The sequence below is a fragment of the Carlito syrichta genome, unplaced genomic scaffold (assembly GCF_000164805.1).
Source record: "Carlito syrichta isolate Samal-C Ts95f unplaced genomic scaffold, Tarsius_syrichta-2.0.1 Scaffold135653, whole genome shotgun sequence".
Lineage (NCBI taxonomy): Eukaryota > Metazoa > Chordata > Mammalia > Primates > Tarsiidae > Carlito > Carlito syrichta.
Window position 1 is genome coordinate 10,410 of NW_007079749.1, and position 21,460 is coordinate 31,869.

The window sequence follows — 21,460 nt, forward strand, 5'->3', positions numbered from 1 at the left end:
ATTGTCGAGATGAGGTCTCGCTGCCCAGGCGAGTCTCGAATCCGCGGGCTCAGGCAATCCACTCACCTCAGCCTCCCAAAGGCACGGGATGACAGGCTGAGCCACCGAACCCGGCTGTCTGGCACCTTTAAAGGAAGGCGAGAAGACATGAACTGGGGTGGAGTGAGGAAGAGTGAGACCGGAGTGGGGTCGGGGAGGGTCTAGGTGGCGCCAACAGTGTGGGACAGGCGCTGTGCGGAGAGCAGGCAGTGGGCAGAGCAGCAAGATCCCTCTGATCTTGTTTCAATGTTATTTTCTCAACGAGGCCTACCCTGACTACCCTATTTAAAAATACAAGTTGGGCATGGTGGCTCATGCCTGTGATTTCGGCCCTTTGGGAGGCCAAGGCGAGAGGATCGCTGGAGCCCAGAAGTCCGAGACCAGCCTGGGCAACATAGCGAGATCTCGTCTCTACCAAAAATAAAAAATCAGCTGGCCATGGTGGCACACGCTGGTAGTCCCAGTTATTCAGGAGGCTGAGGCAGAAGGATCCCCTGAACCCAGGAGATCGAAGCTGTGGTGAGCTGTGATGGTGCCACTGTACTCCAGCCTGGGCAACAGCGTGAGGTCCCCACTCAAAACAAACAAAAAACAGTGGTTGAAAGCCTTTATGGTCCTTAGATCCTTTGACCTGCTAACGTGCAGAGATAGCGAGTTGGAGGAAATCACTGGTCTGGCCATAAGAGAAGAGGTTCGTAGATAAGAATACAGCATTATGTGTAATGGGAAAATAGTGAAAAACCAAGACAGTGTCAACATTAAAGGTGCTGGTATATATCCATAGTGAATATTTAGTGCCATGGGGGAGAGCTCATGAGATAAATGCCAAAAACAAAAATTGGGGATATTAAAATATGCAGTACATCAACTTATTTTTTTAATTATATGATAACATGTACAGAAATGTCTATAGGAAAATGTCCCAAAACATGAACAATGATTATTTCAGAGTGTCTGGATTATGGGAGATTTTGTTTTATTCTTTATTTTTTATAAGAGGCTTGTATTTTTCAGAATAACACAGTAAGCGGCTGTTACAGCAATACAGTGACGTTCTAAAATAAGCACATATTACTCACAGAAAGAATTTAATTACTTTTAGGAAAAAAGTAATGATTCTTTAGCCAGAAAATAAAAATTTTATGAGGGTAATTATACGCTGCCTTTGCTGTTCTTAATCATGAGACTGTCAGAATGTGTTTCTCCCACTGTGTTCCCAGTCAGTTGAAGAATACAATTTTTAATTTCTGAGTGGTGGTTCATGTGCTAAACAAGGCTGAATGAGTCTGCATCTTCTTTTATTTGGATAATTTTTAGCATTTAGAACTTTTTTCCTATCATTAGTCACTTCTACTGCTAGAAATAGCACATTTAGTAGGCTGGAATGCAGTGGTAGTTTGACATTCATTACTTCGCTCAGAAAAAAAAATAGCTTCAAACTTTAGACCCTGTTACTGTTGATATTGTTTTAAAATGCTGTACGTATATATATATTTTTTTTGTTTGTTTGTTTGTTTTTTTCCTGGAGTGTTCCTATGTATCTAACAAAGGAAGGTATGTTGAAATACTATGTACCTATTATGAGAAATATGTAGGAAACTACTGAAATCTGATTAAGATCAGTTGGGATTTATAGACAAAGCTAGCTTTGAATTTAGATGACCTTTTTGCCATTTTTAGAAATATTATCTTTATAAATCAGAAGGGTATATAAATCTTTTTTTTTTTTTTTTTTTTTTGAGTTGGAGTCTCACTCTGTCGCCCAGACTGGAGTACAGTGGCACACACTCCCGGCCACCGCAGCCTTGACCTGCTGGGCTCTGGCGATCCTTTCCCCTCAGCCTTCCAAGTAGCCAGAACTACAGGCGCATGCTACCACGCCTGGCTAATTTTTTGATTTACTGTAGAGACGAGGTCTCGCCTAGTTGCCCGGGCTGGTCTCGAAGCCACCAACTCAGGCAATCCACTCACCTCAGCCTCTCAAAGTGCTGGGATAACAGGCTGAGCCACTGAGCCCAGCCAAGGGTATATAAATCTTTACTTGAAGACTTGGTGTGACTGTTCTACATATGTAGTGACCTCATAAGCGTTACATAACTTGCCTTTTTGACCCTGCAGTCTGGGACGATGTCTGGAGAACTGCCACCAAACATTAATATCAAGGAGCCACGGTGGGACCAAAGCACTTTTGTTGGACGAGCCAATCATTTCTTCACTGTGACTGATCCCAGGAATATTCTGCTAACAAACGCACAACTAGAAAATGCGAGAAAAATAGTACACGACTACAGGTAACATTCATGGTTTGGGTTTCGTCTTAATTTATAAATAGATCATCATGTTAGTCTGTTGTCTTTAAACCTTCACTAGCAATTTTATTTTATTTTTTTTAATTGTTTTTTGAGTAAGGGTCTCACTCTATCACCCACACTAGAGTGTAGTAACACAATCACAGCTCGATCTCCTGGGCTCAGGCGATCCTTCCATCTCAGCCTCTTGAGTCGCTGGGAGTATAGGCACGTGCTACCACACCCAGCTAATTTCTTTATCTTTATTTTTTTGTAGAGACCAGGTGTTTCTATTTTGCCTAGGCTGGTCTTGCACTCCTGGGTTCAAGCAATCCTCCTGCCCCGACTTCCCAAAGTGCTAGGATTTCAGGAGTGAGCCATAATTTTTTTTTTTTTTTTTGAGTTGAAGTCTCACGCTGCCGCCCAGACTGGAATGCAGTGGCTGCTCTCGGTCACCGCAGCCTCGACCTGCTAGGCTCCAGAGATCCTTCTGCCTCAGCCTTCCAAGCGGCTGGAACTACAGGCACGCGCTACCACACCCGGCTAATTTTTTGATTTATTGTAGAGCTGAGGTCTCACCAAGTTACCCAGGCGGGTCTTAAACCTGCGGACTCAGGTAATCCACTCACCTCAGCCTCCCAAGGCACGGGATCACAGGCTGAGCCACCGAGCTTGGCTCATAAATTTTTTTTAATGGAATCCTTTTGCCCAAAAGGAAGAGCAGGAAGACCTATTGTTTCCCCCACTGCTGACTCTTCACACAGATATCCAGAGTTCAAAGTATCCTGAAAATGAAATAGTCATCCCTCATACCCACGGGTGCCGATCTGTGACATCCCTTATCCCAGCATGCTGCCTCCTGTTCTTCAACACGACCACCCCCTGCATTTTTTTGTCTCTGGGCAGAAGCAGCGTCATGCCAGAAACAAGTTGCCAAGAATTAGGGCAGGCTGGTTGCCTTCAGGATTTAGCCCCAGTGAATGAATCCCTGCAGGTAGTAGCACAGATGGGAAAGGCACTGATGGCAGTGTCTACAGGGATTGTAGATTGGGGTGCACTCCATCAGCTGTGAGAGGTAAGAGAAGATGCTACTGTGTATGGAGGAGACCAAAAAACCCAGAATTTATTTATTAAAAAATGTGTATTTATTCTTACATGTTTAAACTTCAGTCACCTTCAAAGTACTCTTCGTTGGATGTAATATACCTATCAAGACACTTTCTCCACTGCTCAAAACAGTTGTTGAACTCGTCCATTTTGATGTCATTTAGTGCTTCTGCCGGTTTTTGTTTCACCTCTTCCACATCAGCAAAACATTTCCATTTGAGGACTTTTTTCTTTTCTTTTTTTTGAGTTGAAGTCTCACTCTGTCGCCCAGGCTGGAGTGCAGTGGCACACTCATGGCCACCATAGCCTCTGCTGGGCTCAGGTGATCCTTCCGCTTCAGCCTTCTGAATAGCTGGAACTACAGGTGCACACCACCATGCATGGCTAATTTTTTTTTTTTTTTTTTTGAGTTGGAATCTCACTCTGTTACCCAGACTGGAGTACAGTGGCATGCTCACAGCCACCCCAGCATCAACCTGCTGGGCTCTGGTGATTCTTCCGCCTCAACCTTCCAAGTAGTTGGAACTACAGGCATGCGTTACCATGCCTGGCTAATTTATTTATTTATTGTAGAGACAAGGTCTCACCATGTTGCCCAGGCTGGTCTCAGGCAATCCTCTTGCCTCTGAAAGTGCTAGGATTACTGGTGTGGGCCACCATGCCCGACTGACTTCTTCTAGAAGAATATATTCAAATTATATTTCATGATTACATGGGCATAAAGACAATTGTAATGTAGGCTGGGTTATAAATCATATTTTTCCTTTTTTGGAGTCAGTGTCTCACTCTCAGCTGGAGTGCAGTGGCACGATCATGGCTCACCATAGCCTCAGCCTCCTGGGCTCAAGCAATCCCCCCACCCTGGCATCCTGAGTAGCTGGGACCAAGCATGTGCCACCACATCCAGCTATTTTTTTATTTTTTGTAGAGATGGGGTCTTGGTATGTTGCCCAGGCTGGTCTTGAACTTCAGGGCTCAAGCAGTCCTCTGCCTGGGCTTCTCAGGGTGCTGGGATCACAGGCATGAGCCACTGTGCCCAGCAAGAACTTTTTTCATCAGGAAAACAAAAAAAAAATTCATTCTTGGCAAGATCAGATCAACAGGGAGGGTAGGACATGGGGTTATGCTGGTTTTGGGCAAAAACTGCTGAATACCTCAGCGCAGTATGGGCAGGTGTGCTCATAAATCACCCATCATGAACTGAGCAAATGCTTTGAAAGAATCTCCCCCCAGAAATTCACTGAAGCCGAACACAGCCTCTGACATCAATGCTAGCTGGTACATTAATGCAGATAGGTTTCTAGAACACTTACCTAGTGGGAGAAGCCTGGACTACAAGGGGTCTCTGCCCTCCAAAAGATAATACCAGGTTTTTTGGGTCCCCTTCTCATAGAAATACTCTGAGATAGCAGTTGGCAACTTTTTCTGTATAAAACCATGTAAGAAGCCAGGTGCTGTAATCCCAGCACTTTGGGAGGCTGAGGCGAGAGGATTGCCTGAGCTCAGTGGTTCAAGACCAGCCTGGACATCTTGACAAGACCTCATGTCTACAATAAATCAAAAAATGAGCCAGGTGTGGTGGCATGTGCCTGTAGTCCCAGCTACTTGGAAGACTGAGGTGGAAGGATTGCCTGAGTCCAGCAGGTCGACACTGGGGTGGCCATGAGCATGCCACTGCACTCCAGCCTGGGTCACAGAGTGAGACTCCAACTCAAAAAAAAAAGATGGCAGGAGGAAGAGTGTCAGAAATCTGACATTGTAGTGGAAAGTTGAAATCCTCACTGGAGGTGGCAGTAGAGAACTGCATCAGATACGGCACCGTGAAAGGCAGAGTTAGAAACAGTGAATAAGCCCAGCACAGTGGTTCATGCCTGCCATCCCAGTACTTTGGGAGGCCGAGGAGGGTGGATTGCTTGAGGCCAGGAGTTTGAGACCAGCCTGCGCAACATAGCAAGACATCATCTCACAAAAAATTTAAGAAATTAGCCAGGCCTATAGTTGTATATGCCTATAGTTCTAGCTACTGGGGAGGCTGAGGCAGAAGGATTAGCTGAGCCCAGGAGGTTGAGGCTGCAATGAGCTGTGGTCATTTCACTGCACTCTAGCCTGGCAACACAGTGAGACCTTGACTCAAAAGATATAAGTAACAATAGACAATGAACCTGAAAGTGTTCCCAAGAATGAGAATCAGAGGTCAGCAGACTTCCTGTAAAGGGCCAGAAGATAAGCATTTTAGGCTTTGCAGGTTATATGGTCCCTATCTCATATTCTTTATTTTTTTTATTTTTATTTTTTGAGTTGGAGTCTCACTCTGTCTCCCAGACTGGAGTGCAGTGGCTTCCAGCTACTGCAGCCTCGACCTGCTGGGCTCCGGCAATCCTTCTGCCTCAGCCTTCCAAGTAGCCAGAACTACAGGTATTTGCTACCACACCCAGCTAATTTTTGATTTATTGTAGAGACGAGGTCTCGCCAAGTTGCCCAGGCGGGTCTCAAACCTGTGGGCTCAGGCAGTCCACTCGCCTCGGCCTCCCAAAGTGCTGGGATGACAGACTGAGCCTCCTCATATTCTTAATTGTTGTTTGTTTATATAATCTTCTAAAAATGTAAAAGCCTTTCTGAGCTCCCAGGCCATTCAAAAACAGGCCATGAACTGTAGTTTGCCCATCCCTGATATAGACAGAAAAGAGGAAAAGGTTATATAAGAGGAAGAGAGAATAGACACTAAAGATGTAATGAACTGGGGCTCTTAAAAGAGAAACTAGCGCGGGTTTGAGACCCGCCTGGGCAGGCGAGACCTCATCTCTACAATAAATCAAAAAATCAGCCGGGCGTGGTAGCGCATGCCTGTAATTCTGGCTCCTCAGAAGGCTGAGGTAGAAGGATCGCCGGAGCCCAGCAGGTCGAGGCTGCGGTGGCCGGGAGCGGCTACTGTACTCCAGTCTGGGCGACGGAGTGAGACTCCAACTCAAAAGAAAAAAAAAAGAGAAACTAGGAAAAAGTACAAATAAGTAAAACTAAATATAGAACAGAAAAGAGCCAAGTGCAGTGGTTCACACCTGTCATCCCAACAATTTGGGAGACCGAGGGAAGAGGATTGCCTGAGCTCAGGTTTGAGACTAGCCTGGGCAACTTGGCAAGACCTCATCTGTATAATAAGTCAAAAAAATAAGCCAGGTATGGTGGCGCATGCCTGTCGTTGCAGCTACTTTTCACAGTCTTTGATAGACCATCTAATCACATCAGAATTTTTATGGTCTTTTGACTCTTTGTTTAAAACCAAAAGAACTACAAGTAAAATTACAAAGTAAAACCAATGAGAAAATTAATGGGAAACCTTAAGAAGTTGTGCTAAAATTGCCCTCTGAGAGAACATTTACAGTTTTACATGTCTCCATGATTAAACAATAAAGGCTGGCCAGGAGCGGTGGCTCACACCTGTCATGCCAGCACTTTGGGAAGTGGAGGCGAGTGGATTGCCTGAGCCCACAAATTTGAGACCAACCTGGGCAACATTGGGAGACCTCGTCTCTACAGTAAATCAAAAATTAGCTGGATGAGGTTACACGTGCCTGTAGCGCCAGCTACTTGAAAGGCTAAGGCAGAGTCAGGTTCAGTGGCTCAGCCTGTAATCCCACGCTTTGGGAGGCTGAGGTGAGTGGATTGCCTGAGCCCACGGGTTCATGACCCACCTGGGCAACTTGGCGAGACCTCATCTCTACAGTAAATCAAAAAAATTAGCTGGGCATGGTAGCACACGCCTGTAGTTCCAGCTGTTTGGAAGGCCGAGGCAGAAGGATCGCCAGAGCCCAGCAGGTCGAGGCTGCAGTAACCAGGAGCTTGCCACTGCACTCCAGTCTGGGCAACAGAGTGAGACTCCAACTCAAAAAAAAAGAAAGGCTGAGGCAGAAGGATCACCTGAGCCCAGCAGGGCCAGCCTGGGTACCAGAGTGAGACTCTTAATAAACAAACAAACAAACAAACAAATGAACAATAAAGGTTGACAATGAATAAATTGATAATTCAGGTTAATAAATTAGAGAGCAACAACATAATAAAAAAATAGCAAAACCACAGTATGCTGGGTACTGCTTTAATTAGTTTACATTCATTAATGTAATCCTTATGACCCTTGAAGGTAGATACTATTGTTATGTCCATTTTTCACATAAAGCAACCAAGGCATTAAAATTTAACTTCCTCAGAGTCACACCGCTAGTAAGTGGTAGAGCCAAAATTGGAACCCAGACAGTCTGACTCACAGATCTTCATGCATTTATCTACTGTACATATACTATTTTTTTTTTGTAGATATAAGGTTTTGCTATGTTGACCAGAGTGCTCTCGAACTCGCATGCTCAAAGCAGTCCTCGTGCCTTAGTCTCCCAAAGTGCCGGGATGACAGGCGTGAGCCACTGCTCCCGGTGTATACTTTTCAAAGAAGACAGAAGAGGTTTTGTTTTTTTTTTTTAAGTCAGAGATTAATTAATAGGACTAAAAAATAAATGTAAGAATTGGTTATTTGATAAACCCAGGAAAGGATAAGCCTCTGGCAAGTTTAATCAATATAATATAAACATAAAAACCAAAATATATAACAAAAGGAATAAAAATGTTACCTAAAAGCGAAACAAAAATAGTAAAATAAAGCCTATTATACAGATGTTTCGCTAAAAATTTTGAAAATCTTAGTGAAATATATAACATGCTGTAAATACTGGTATATAAATTACTGAAACTGACTCAACCCCAAAGAAACAAACGAAAGAGAAAAAAGGGAGTTAGGAGGATATGAGACAAACAGAAAACAAGATGGCAAGGAAACAAACAAGAGAGCTTTTCCACAGAAATCCTTAAGGACAGATAGCTTTACAGGTGAAAGAAATCATTTTTTTCCATGGGAAGAAGTAATACCAATTCTACCCCAAACTCCCCCTGAAAATAGAAAGAAATGAGAGAATACTTTGTCATTGATTTTATGATGCCACATGTACCCAATGCCAAAACAGAGATTAAAAGAAAAAAGTATGACCGGGCACGGTGGCTCAAGCCTGGCCTGTAATTCTAGCACTTTGGGAAGTTGAGGCAAGAGGATTGCCTGAGCTCAGGGGTTTGAGACCAGCCTGGGCACCATGGCGGACCTCGTCTCTATAATAGATATCAAAAAATTAGCCAAACGTGGTGGCACGTGCCTGTAGTTCCAGCTACTTGGAAGACTGAGACGGAAGGATTGTCTGAGACCAGCAGGTCGAGGCTGCAGTGGCTGTGATCATGCCACGGCCCTCTAGCCTGGGTGACAGAGTGAGACTCCGACCCCCCCAAAAAAAGAATATACCAAAATAGACCGAATATTATTGAATGTAAAAGGCTGTTATAAAGCAGAAGGTGACTGGACTCATCGGCTCAGCCTGTCATCCCAGCACTTTGGAAGGCCGAGGCGAGTGGATTGCCTGAGCCCGCGGGTTCAAGACCCGCCTGGGCAACTTGGCGAGACCTCATCTCTACAATAAATCAAAAATTAGCCAGGCATGGTAGCGCACACCTGTAGTTCCAGCTACTTGGAAGGCTGAGGCGGAAGGATCACCAGAACCCAGCAGGTCGAGGCTGCGGTGGCCGGGAGCGTGCCACTGCACTCCAGTCTGAGTGACAGAGTGAGAATCCAACTCAAAAAAATAAAAAAAATAAATAAAGCAGAAGGTCTGGCGTGATGCCTTTAAATAGGCACATCATCTATGGATTCTAAAAGACAGACTGAAATGTACTCACAGAAACATGATGGGGGGGTGAGTAGGCAAAGGCTCAAGTGCTTTCAGTTGCTCTAATGGAATTTTGTATTTTCTAAATTTCTGGTAATGAACTTGTGTTTCTTTGATAAAGGGGGAAAAGTAGCTAACGTACCTAATGTTTCTTTTTATTCGCCAAGTGTCTTCGTAAACTAGGTTTTTATTCTGTAGATTTAAGCATGAATTAATATTCTTGATTGCCATCACTTTTGTTTAATGGGTTAAAAATATTTCAGAGTTCACAAAGTTCAAAATACATTTTTACATATGTCATTGAAAACAAAGAACATTTCAGAGTTGAATCCTTCCCTATTATACAAGATTTGTATTTATTTATTGCATTTCCAAATTACAGATAATTTGTGCTGAATAGGTTTGAAATGTTCATTTTAGGTACTTATTGTCCTGTAGGTTTTGCAGTTTTTACTGGCTTTATGTAAGAGATTTGTCACGCTATCCTGGCATGATTATTTTAGATAAGTATAAACTTCTTTTTTTGTGTTTTTTTCTTTTGAGTTGGAGGCTCACTTTGTCACCTAGGCTGGAGTGCAGTGGCACACTCATGGCCACCATAGTCTTGACCTGCTGGGCTCAGGTGATTCTTCCATCTCAGCCTTTCAAGTAACTGGAACTACAGGTCTCGCCAAGGTGCCCAGGCTGGTCTCGAGCTCCTGGGGGCTCAAGAAGTACTCTCGCCTCCACCTCCCAAAGTGCTGGGATTACAGGCATGAGCCACTGAGACAAGCAAGTGTAAACTTTTAAAAACTTTGTAGCAGCTGGGCATGGTGGGTCACACCTATAATCCCAGCATTTTGGGAGACAGAGATGAGAGGATTGCCTGAGCCCATGAGTTTGAGACCAACCTGGTCAACGTGGCAAGATCTTGTCTCTACAATCAATTTTTTTAAAATGGACCAGGTGTGGTGACACGTGCCTGTAGTTCCAGCTACTTGGAAGGCTGAAGCAGAAGGATCACCTGAGCCCAGCAGGTCAAGGCTGCGGTGGCCATGAACATGCCACTGCACTTTAGTTGGGTGACACGGTGAGACTCCAACCCCCAAAAAATAAAAATTAAAATCTTGTAGCTACTGATCTCTAGAGCACTGGCAAGATAGTTGGAATAAACAAGTGTCCTTTGTCAATCTGAAATGAACATTTGTTTTCCTAGGCAAGGAGTTGTCCCACCTGGTCTTACAGAAAATGAATTATGGAAAGCAAAGTACATCTACGATTCAGCTTTTCATCCTGACACTGGTGAGAAGATGATCTTAATAGGAAGAATGTCAGCTCAGGTTCCAATGAACATGACCATCACAGGGTGCATGATGACATTTTATAGGTACGTTATAGCTGTGGGATAACAGCTTAGTACTACAGAAGCTTAAAGTTTACTTTTTGTATGTAAATAATGTTATTGAAACAAATGTCATTTCATAAGTATATGAAGTGAAGAATATGGTAATTAGCTTCATTGAATCACTTCACAATGTATATAATATCAAAACATCCCATTATAGTCTGTAAGTATATATAACAAAAAAGAAATGTCATTTCACTTTTAGTTTTATTTGCATGAATGTTGCTTTTCTAGGGGTCTCTTTTACCTTTTCTTTTTTTTTTTTTGAGTTGGAGTCTCACTCGGTTGCCCAGACTGGAGTACAGTGGCCGCTCCCGGCCACCACAGCCCCAACCTGCTGGGCTCTGGTGATCCTTCCACCTCAGCCTTCCAAGTAACTGGAACTACAGGCGCATGCTACCACGCCCGGTTAATGTTTTTTTTTGATTTATTGTAGAGATGAGGTCTTGCCAAGTTGCCCAGGCGGGTCTCGAACCCGCAGGCTCAGGCAATCCTCAGCCTCCCAAAGGCGTGGGATTACAGGCTGAGCCACCAAACCCGGCTCCTTCTTCTATTTTATTTGATTTTTTTTGGTCAGGATCTCACTCTGTTGCCTAGGCTGAAGTACAGTGGCATGATCATGGCTTGCCACAGCCTCAACCTCCTGGGCTCAGGTGATCCTCCCATCTCAGCCACTCAAGAGGCTGGGACTACAACCATGTGCCACCATGCCCAGCTAATTATTATTATCATTATTATTTTTGATGAGGTCTTACTGTGTTGCCTAGGCTAGCACTCCTGTGCTCAAGCAATCCTCCTGCCTCGGCCTCCCAACGTGCTGGGATTACAGGTGTGAGCCACCATGCCCAGCACTTTCCCCTCTTCTAAACAGGATCTTTTTTGTTGTTCAAAAGGAGATTGGATTTATTCCTAAATCTTAGACCCAAAAGGAAATGGGGTAGAGAAATTAAGAGTCCACAAGCAAATCCTTTCAATCCATTCACATAGGTATGAGTATAGATACAAGTAAAGGTGTAGACATAGACATACAGGATTGCACGTCGAGTTAGGAGCAGCACTGCTTAGGCCCAAGAGAAGGGACTTGACATTCATTGAGTGTCTACTCTGTGCCAGACTCTCTCCAAATGTTGTCTTACTTTTTTCTCATGGTAACCCCCTAAGTTTGGAATTTTCCGTAGCTACTGAGTGAGGAAGCCTGCCATCAGAGAGGATAAAATTCTGCCTGGCCATGCTGGTCCTAAGGCCATGGCCCGAATGCAAAGTCCTTACGTTCTCCCTCCCCCAGCACGCCTCCTCTCTGGTTACTGGTGTTCACATTTTCTGTTCCATACAGCGACTGGGTCCAAGTGATGGTGGGTATGTGACGGATCGCTCTGTTTTAGGACTACGCCGGCTGTGCTATTCTGGCAGTGGATTAACCAGTCTTTCAATGCCGTCGTCAATTACACCAACAGAAGCGGAGATGCCCCCCTCACTGTCAAGTAAGGCTGTAGGTTCCTCTGCAGCGCTGGCGTCCATTTGATTAAGCATGATACTTCCCCGCTTTATTTATTTATTTATTTTTTGAGTTGGAGTCTCACTCTCGCCCAGACTGTAGTGCAGTGGCTGCTCCCAGCCACCGCAGCCTCGACCTGCTGGGCTCTGGCGATCCTTCCGCCTCAGCCTTCTGAGTAGCTGGAATCACAGGCATGCGCTACCATGCCCGGCTGATTTTTTGATTTATTGTAGAGATGAGGTCTCACTGCCCAGGCGGGTCTCGAACCCGCGGGCTCGGGCAATCCACTCACCTCAGCCTCCCAAAGGCGGGGGATTATAGGCTGAGCCACCAAGCCCGGCTCTTCCCCACTTTAAAAATCTGTCTGTATACATCATTTATATTGGCCGGAATATTATGTAGCATCATTTTATGTAAAATGTTGCTTTTTGTTAGCAATTTTCTAGGCCGCTTTCTCATGCTTGTTGGTGTCAAAGGTCATCTCACACCCTGAGGCTTGTGCCCTGTGGAGAACACAGCAGCGGGCAGCCCAGGTCTGGCTTCCGGTCATTGTCAAGTTGTACCCCAACTACTCTGCCCAAGTTGACAGACACCAATGCCAAAAGTAGAGGGGTCAGCAGAAATCCAGGGGAAACCTTGGTGGTGTGACCTTTATATCTGACTTGTGGGGGGGGTTTGATGGTTTGTTTTTGTTTGAGTGGGAGTCTCACTTTGTCACCCAGGCTGGAGTGCAGTGGCATGATCGTGGCTTATCACAGCCTCGACCTCCTGGGCTCAGGCAATCCTTCCACCTCAGTCTCCTGAGTAGCTGGGACTACAGGTGTGTGCCACCATGCCTAGCTAATTTTTAAATTTTTTGTAGATACTGGGTCTCACTATGTTGCTCAGGCTGGCCTCGAACTCCTGGGCTCAAGCGAGTCTCCTGCCTCAGCCTCACAAGTGCCAAGATTACAGGCATGAGTCACTGTACCTGGTCAGACTTGTTTTTAAAATAGTTCATCTGTGGAGCCCAAAAGAAGCAGTGAGTTTAGAAATGTGACTTTAAAAAAAAAAATTTAGGTTGAAGCAGTTAATCAAAAGTCATAGCATAACTTGTATAAAACTTGAGCTGGGCGCAGTGGCTCCCGCCTGTAATCCCAGCACTTTGGGAAGCTGAGATAAGAGGATTATGTGAGCGCAGGGATTCGAGACCTGCCTGGGCAACTTGGCGAGACCTCGTCTCTGTAATAAACCAAAAAAATTAGGCGGGCGTGGTGGTGCCCTCCTGAAGTTCCAGCTACTTGGAAGACTGAGGCAGAAGGATCGCCTGAGCCCAGCAAGTCAAGGCTGCAGTGAGCATGCCAGCTTGACGTGAGACTTGGCCGTGAGACTCTGACTCCAAAATAATCAATTAATTAAAATAAAATTATAAAATTGTCCTTATGATGATAGCAGCCTGTAGTCTCCTGCTATCATCATATGGGACAAAGGATATTGAAATCTGCAGCTCATTGGTGTTTATCACAATGAAAATTTCTTTGAAAAGAAGAGAGACTTGCTTGTGCTTTATTGTATTTTGATGATGAGGCTTAGTTACGTTTATCCAGTCAGGAGATCATTTTAAAAAGAGAAGCTCTTCATTTTTGCTTTCAGTATGTATATTAATATTTTGAGGAGTGTTTTTTGTTTGAGCAAATATGCTCCATTTTAGCCCACTATGCCTGTCCCTGCATTTGTAGCTTCCTGCACACAGCTCCCCTTCTTTCCATGAATACATAGTCTGCACGTCTTATATGTCTACTTGTTTGTGGCTGTAGTCAGGTTATAGATGAAGAATCCCTTTTTTTTTTCCTTGAGTTGGAGTCTCCCAGACTGGAGTGCAGGGGCACGCTCCCAGCCACCGCAGCCTTGACCTGCTGGGCTCAGAGGATCCTTCCACCTCAGCCTTCCAAGTAGCTGGAATTATAGGCGCGTGCCACCACGCCCAGCTAATTTTTTTATTTATTATAGAGATGCGGTCTCCTTGCCATGTTGCCCACGCTGGTGTTAAACCCCTGGGCTCAGGTAATCCTCTCGCCTCAGCCTCCCAAAGTGCTAGGATTCCAGGCGTGAGTCATCACACCCAGCCTAAATCCCCTCACCCCCTTTTTTTTTTTTTTAGTCTACTTGCTTTTTCTCTAGATTCTTCTTTTTTTATTTTTTTGAGTTGGAGTCTCACTCTGTCACCCAGATTGGAGTGCAGTGGCCACTCCCGGCCACTGCAGCCTCAACCTCCTGGGCTCCGGCGATCCTTCTGCCTCAGTCTTCCAAGTAGCCGGAATTACAGGCATGCGCTACCATGCCCGGTTGATTTTTTGATTTATTGTAGAGATGAGGTCTCGCCAAGTTGCCCAGGGTCTCAAATCCGCGGGCTCGGGCAATCCACTCACCTCAACCTCCCAAAGCGCTGGGAGTACGGGCTGAGCCCAGCTAGATTTTTCTTTCTGTAGAGTGATCAGTATTGTTTGGTAGACTCTTCATTTCCCCTCAAGCGCCTTTGCATCCCCCTGATTTCTTCAGGTAATGCCGCCCTACCTCTTCCTGACATACCCTCGTCACTTACATAATACCCTGTTTTCTTTTCAGTGAACTGGGGACGGCATACGTTTCTGCCACAACTGGTGCTGTAGCAACAGCTCTCGGACTTAACGCGTTAACCAAGGTACTCGGGTCTTCTTCTGCCTGTCACCCTAGTCCCTCTGTTATTTCTCAGAATAGTTTGAGGCATATGGCTTTGTAATGAGAGTCATTAGCTTTGGCTGCATATTTTAATTTCACATTCCAGCAAGTTCGGGAAGGGTTGTCACCCTAATGCCAGTCAAGATTGTGGTCTGTGCCTGGGGCTATGAGGGAAGCACTGGGCTAAATGTGCAGCCCCCCAGAGACATTGTGGCAGGCGGTATGCCGCGGGCCACAGCTCAGAGGAGGGGGACGAGCCAGCACCTGAGTTCAAGACTTTGGGATTCCAAAGGTAGCATTCTTTCAACCACACCAAGCTAAAATGCCTTAGAAATATATGCGGTGGGCTGGATGCAGTGGCTCAAGTCTGTCATCCCAGCCCTTTGGGAGGGTGAGGCAAGCCTAGGCAACTTGGCGAGACCTCGTCTCTACAATTAATCAAAAAATTATCTGGATGTGGTGACACACACCTGTAGTTCCAGCTACTTGGAACATTGAGGCGGAAGGATAGCCTAAGCCCAGCAGGTCGAGACTGCGGTGGTCGTGTGTCACTGCACTCCAGCCTGGGTGACAGAGTGAGACTCCATCTTAAAAAAAAAAAAAAAAAAGAAAGAAATATATGTGGTCCTAGTACGCCCATGCTGGAAATATGAAAACACGGTTAGGAACAAATCTTTTTTATTTTTGTAAATAGGAGGTCTCGCTATATTTCCCTGCTGTTCTCAAACTCCTGGGCCCAAGGGATTCTCCCACTTCAGTCTTCCAAAGTGCTGGGATGACAGGTGTGAGACACTGAGGCTGACCTTTTTTTTTTTTTTGAGTCAAGGTCTCACTCTGTTGCCCAGGCTGGAGTGCAGAAGTTCAGTGACATGATCATGGCTCACTTCAGCCTCAGACTCCTGGACTCAGGTGATCCTCATGCCTTAGCCTCCAGAGTAGATGGGACTACAGGTGTGAACCACCACACCTGGCTAAATTTTTTTATTTTTGTAAAGACAAGGTTTTACTCTCTTACCCAGTCTGGCCTCGAACTCCTAGGTTCAAGCAATCCTCCCCTCGGCCTCCCAAAGTGCTCACATTATAGGCATGAGCCACTGTGCCTCACCTAGGAAACAAGTTTTGAAAGTACTGTTCTGCCAGGTATGGTGCCTCACACCTGTAATCCCAGCACTTTTGGAGGCAGAGGTTAGAGGAATGCCTGAGTCCAGGGTTTCAGGACCAGCCTGGAGGCAACTTGACGAGACCTCATCTCTACAATAAATCAAAAAAATTAACCAGGCATGGTGGTGCATGCCTGTGGTTCCAGCTACTTGAAAGGCTGAGGTGGAAGGATCACCTGAGCCCAGCAGGTAGAGGCTGCAGTGGCCATGAGCATGCCACTGCACTGCAGCCTGGGTAACAATGAGACTCTTACTTTAAAAAAAAAAAAAAACGTACTCTTCTATTAAAGTAGAATTCTGCATATCTTAAGAGTTTTCAGTCTGGACTCAGTGGCTCATGCCTTTAATCCCAGCATTTAGGGAGGCCGAGGCAAGAGGACTGCCTAAGTCCGGGAGTTTGAGACCATCCTGGGTAGCTTGACGAGACCTCGACTTTACAATGAATAAAAAACTTAGCCGGGTATGGTGATGCATGCCTGTGGCTCCAGTTACTTGGAAGGCTGAGGCAGAAGGACCGCCTGAGCCCAGCAGGTCGAGGCTGCGGTGGCCGTGAGCGTCCGACTGCACTCCAACCTGGGTGACAGAGTGAGACTTCAACCCAAAACAATGTTTTCAAGAAGAAAAAGGTTATTTCCATTCAGTAGTTCAGAAAAAGCAAGGTGATGCTCTTGGAATTCTCTCTTCTACAGCACGTGTCACCACTGATAGGACGTTTTGTTCCCTTTGCTGCTGTGGCTGCTGCTAATTGTATTAATATTCCATTAATGAGGCAAAGGTAAGATGAATGGGCACTCTTAGTAGCGACCTGTGCTTGGCAGGAGAGTCTGGCAATCATTCACTTCGCTGCAACTGTCTACAGTTTTTTTTTAATACGTGCAGATGTAACCATATGAGATTTGCTTCAGAATAATCTGGGTTTGGGGGTAAGGATGGGCCCATTGGTGAAACAGGCTTAGCCACGACTTGCTAATTATTGAAGCAGCTAAGGAGTGTGGGGCTTCGAGTCATCTTTGTCTTTTGTGTAATAAAAATCCTGTAATTTATATCTGAGGTTTGCACTGAGTGGTGCTTGGGCTGGACAGAGAAAGTCTATGCAAAGAAAGTTTATCCTCTAAAATAGGTTCCTTCCCCCCCAAAAAAAAAATTATTTTAGGACTTAATGTAGTATTAAGCTGTATCTTTGGAAATATTTATTCATTTGATTTTGAGTCGGAGGTCTCAGTCTGTTGCCCAGGCTGGAGTGCAGTGACATGATCACGGCTCACCACAGCTTCAACCTGCCGGGGCTCAGGCATCCTGCCGCAGCCTGCCAAGTAGCTGGGACTACAGGCACACACCAACGTGCCCAGCTAGTTTTTTGATTAATTGTAGAGATGAGGTCTCACCAAGTTGCCCAAGCTAGTCCCGAAGTCCTGGGCTCAAGCAAGCCTCTTGCCTCTGCCTCCCAATTGCTGGGATTACAGGTGTGAGCCACCGCGCCTGGCCAGAAGTATTTTTTTAGATCTGGCAAAAGTTAAAGGAGAATAAAGGATGACAGAAAGCATGTTGGAACGGATAACTCAAAGCCCGGGTAATGACAGGAGTTAAGAGTGTTAGTACCTAGAGTTAGGAAACATCCAACAGGGCCATGTACCAGTGACCCCTTCCAAGTCAGTGTATTGATTTAGTTGACTTAATTATGCCATGAATAATATCTGTTTCTCATGTGAAAAGTTGCTTAGCCAGGCTCGGTGGCTCAGCCTGTAATCCCAGTGCTTTTGGGATGCTGAGGTGAGTGGATTGCCTGAGCCCGTGGGTTTGAGACCTGCCTGGCCAACTTGGCAAGACCACATCTCTACAATAAATCAAAAAGTTAGCTGGGTGTGGTAGTGCACACCTGTAGTTCCAGCTACTTGGAAGGCTGAGGCGGAAAGATCGCCAGAGCCCAGCAGGTCGAGGCTGTGGTGGCCGGGAACGGCCGCTGCACTCCAGTCTGGGCGACAGAGTGAGACTCCAACTCACAAAAAAAAAAAAAGAAAAGGAAAGGAAAAAAAGAAAAGTTGATCAAGTTTACACGAGCATAGAAATTAACTTTTTTTTTTTTTTTTTGAGTCAACAATCTCACTCTGTCACCCTTAACTTTTTTTTTTTTTGAGTCAACAATCTCACTCTGTCACCCAGGCTGGAATGCAGTGGCATGCTCATGGCCACCGCAGCCTTGACCTGCTGAACTCAAGCAACCTTCCACCTCAGTCTTCCCAGTAACTGGGAGCACAGGTGCACACAACCATGCCTACTCATTTTTTTATTTATTGTAGAGACAAGGTTTTGCTGTGTTGCCCAGGCTGGTCTCAAATCCCTGGGCTCATGCAATCCTCTCATTTTAGCTTCCCATAGTGCTGGGATTATAGGCATGAGCCACTGTGCCCGGCCGAAATGAGTCTTTTCTTAAAGTTAGTCTTTCTATCCTTCTAATCATATTGTTATTTTTTAAAATGCACCGTTTTAAGAAAATTTTTGCTAGTGTTGATTTACTTTTATATCTATCCCAGGAAGATTACACTTATTCGTGGTACTTAAAAATAGACGCATCAGTACCAAGCCTGACACCCAAGCGGGTATTTGCATTCAGTGGGGACTCAGTCTTTCCCAGCATAGCACTGTTTTGAGACGTTTCTTGAAGGCTTTGGTGAGCGTCTCTGCCCATGTTTTGCTCTGCAGGGAGCTCAAAGTTGGCATTCCTGTCACAGATGAAAACGGGAACCGCCTGGGAGAGTCAGCAAATGCTGCAAAACAGGCGATCACACAAGTCGTCGTCTCTAGGATTCTCATGGCGGCTCCTGGCATGGGTGAGTAGAACCTCGTCGGCCACCCATTTATCCCATAAACACAAGCTGAGCCGGCCATGGGTCAGTGCACAAAAACAGTCGCCTTAGTACAAATCACCTTCCAGTGGGGGGTGGGGGGCAGAAAATAAACTAGTAAACAAAAGACATAGTATGTGAAATGGTTATATGGGTTGGGGGGTGCTGGTGGGAGTGGGAAGGCAGCCTGGGAGGAGGACTGGGGGGGTTGGGAGGGTATGTCGGGGGGAGTAGCAGAGAGGCAGGAACCTGCCTGGTGCGTGGGGGCATCATGGAGGCCGGTGTCTCTGGCCGGATCGAGAGAGGAGGGAGCCGGGGAAGGAAACTGGGAGGCAGCAGAGACCCCGTGCGAAAGTCTGCTGGGGCGTTTCCAGCTTGGCTTTTAGTCTGAGGGGCAGGAAGCCTGGCAGGGCTGTGAGCATGGAAGCCGCCCAGTCTGACTTGGGTTTTAACTGTGTGACCCGGGGGTGGGGTTGAGCACAGACTGCAGGGGAACAAGAATGTCGGGTAGAGCATGGGGCCGGCTCAGTACCCCCGGCAAGGGGCAGTGCTGGGTTGGACCATGCAGTGGGGGTGAGGGAACTTGATAGGAAGAAATTTGATCTTTACAAACCTCGAGAAGAAACTTCCAAATGTCTTTGGATAGAAATAGTTTCTACTAGAGCCAGGTGTGGTGACTCAAGTCTGTTATCCCAGCACTTTGGGAAGCAGAGGCAAAAGGATTGTCTGAGTCCAGGGGTTTGACACCAACCTGGACAGCATGGCGAGATCTCCTCTCTACAATAAAATTAATCAAAAAATTAGCCGAGCGTAGTAGTGTGCACCTGTAGTTCTGGCTACTTGGAAGGCTGAAGCAGAAGGATCGCTGGACCCCGGCAGGTCGAGGCTGCAGTGGCTGTGTGTGTGTCACTGCCCTCCAGCCTGGACGACAGAGTGAGACTCCAACCCAATAAAAAAGAAAAGAAATCGTTTCTACTAAAGATTATTTGTATCCGTGGGAAGCCCTGGGAACACAGAGCAAACTGGAGTGGTGAGAGTAGCTATTAATAAAATGTGTGTGTGGACTGAGGTAGGAGGATCACTTGAGCCCAGGAGTTTGAGACCAGCCTGGGCAACATAATGAAACCTCATCTCTACAACAACAACAAAAATATTTTTTTAATTACCTGGTAGTAATGGGGGCATGCCTATAGTCCCAGCTACTCAGGAGGCTGAGGCAGAGGGATCACCGGAGCCCAAGAGGTTGAGGCTGCAATGAGCCGGGATTGTGCCACTGCACTCCAGCCTGGGCAACAGAGTGGGACCTTGTCAAAAAAAAAAAAAAAAGCAAAAATAAAATACCTATAATCCCAGCACTTTGGGAGGTAAAGGCAGAAGGATTGCTTGAGCCCACAAGTTCGCGACCAGCCTAGACAACAGATTAATTCATGAATTAATTAAAATAAAATAATTTATTTTTGAGTCAGAGTCTTACTCTGTCACCCAGGCTGGAGTGCAGTGGCACCCTCACAGCCACCACACCCAGCTAATTTTTTGACTTATTGTAGAGATGAGGTCTCGCCAAGTTGCCCAGGCTGGTTTCAAACCCATGGGCTCAGGCAGTCCTCTCACCTTGACCTCCCAAAGTGCTGGGATGACAGGCATGAGCCACCATGCCCTGCCCAAATAAAATAATTTTAAAAGTTTGCCAAGATACAACTCTGTTTTCCCCATGGGGGTTGGAGTCAGCATGCCCAAAAGCAGAAACTCCACATTGCGCTTAATTTTTCCGAGCATCTCTGATCCACCCGTAAAGCTGCTTAGTGCTGCATTCAGATCAGGGCCCCAAGGAAGGTTCTCAGACTTGGAAGGTGGAGGGCCTGAGGCTGACAACACTCTTTGCAGAAAAAAACCAGAAAGTCCTGTGTTTGATTTCATCAGCCGATCAGCAGGCAAACAGCACTTAGTTATGAAAATGCATGTGTCCTCCACTGCTGCCACGCTGCCCCCTGGTGTTTCTTGAGGCTTGAAGATTCCCTTTGAGCCGGGCTCGGTGGCTCAGCCTGTCATCCCAGCACTTTGGGAGGCCGGGGCAAGAGGATTGCCTAAGCCCGGGGGGTTCGAGACCAACCTGGGCAACGTGGTGAGACCTCATCTCTACAACAAATCAAAAAGTAAGCCGGGTGTGGTGACGCATGCCTGTTCTAGCTACTTGGAAGGCTGAGGCAGAAGGATCGCCTAGGCCCAGCAGGTCGAAGCTGCGGTGGCCGTGAACGTGCCACTGCTCTCTAGACTGGGCGACAGAGTGAGAATCCAACTAAAAAAAATAAAAAAGATTACTTTTGTTGCTGTGGCTGCTCACAGGCAGGAGAGTCAGTGCAGACAGCAAAGACTGGAGGAAGGAGTATAGGGGAAAGCTACGAGGAACGTGGTATCTGCATCCCAGCTGACTGGGGAAAGACCCCCGTGTCTGCAGTATGCCTGTGGGACTCCAGTGTGTGCAGTAGGGCTGGCTAGGAAACCACGGTCCTAACCTGTGGGCAGAGCATCCCCGGAGTCCAGGAGCAGCATGCCTGTCACCAATGGGAGTGCCCTCGGCCCCAGGCCCTCCGCCTTCCAGGTCTGAGAAACTTCTTTGGGGCCCTTTTTTTTTTTTGAGTTAGAGTCTCACTGTCGCCTAGACTGGAGGGCAGGGGCCGCCCCCCGCCACCGCAG

At 46.2% G+C, this 21,460-nt stretch overlaps 1 protein-coding gene across 1 annotated transcript; it reads left to right on the forward strand.

Moving 5' to 3' along the window:
- Positions 1–2,154: 2,154 nt before the first annotated feature.
- Positions 2,155–18,751, forward strand: LOC103250891 (sideroflexin-1; the record flags this gene model as incomplete). The annotated part of the gene is made up of 6 exons (XM_008049471.2): positions 2,155–2,330; positions 10,383–10,553; positions 11,954–12,052; positions 14,671–14,746; positions 16,613–16,698; positions 18,624–18,751. Coding segments are annotated over exons 1-6 (724 nt in total), but the record flags the coding sequence as incomplete, so codon positions are not given.
- Positions 18,752–21,460: the final 2,709 nt, after the last annotated feature.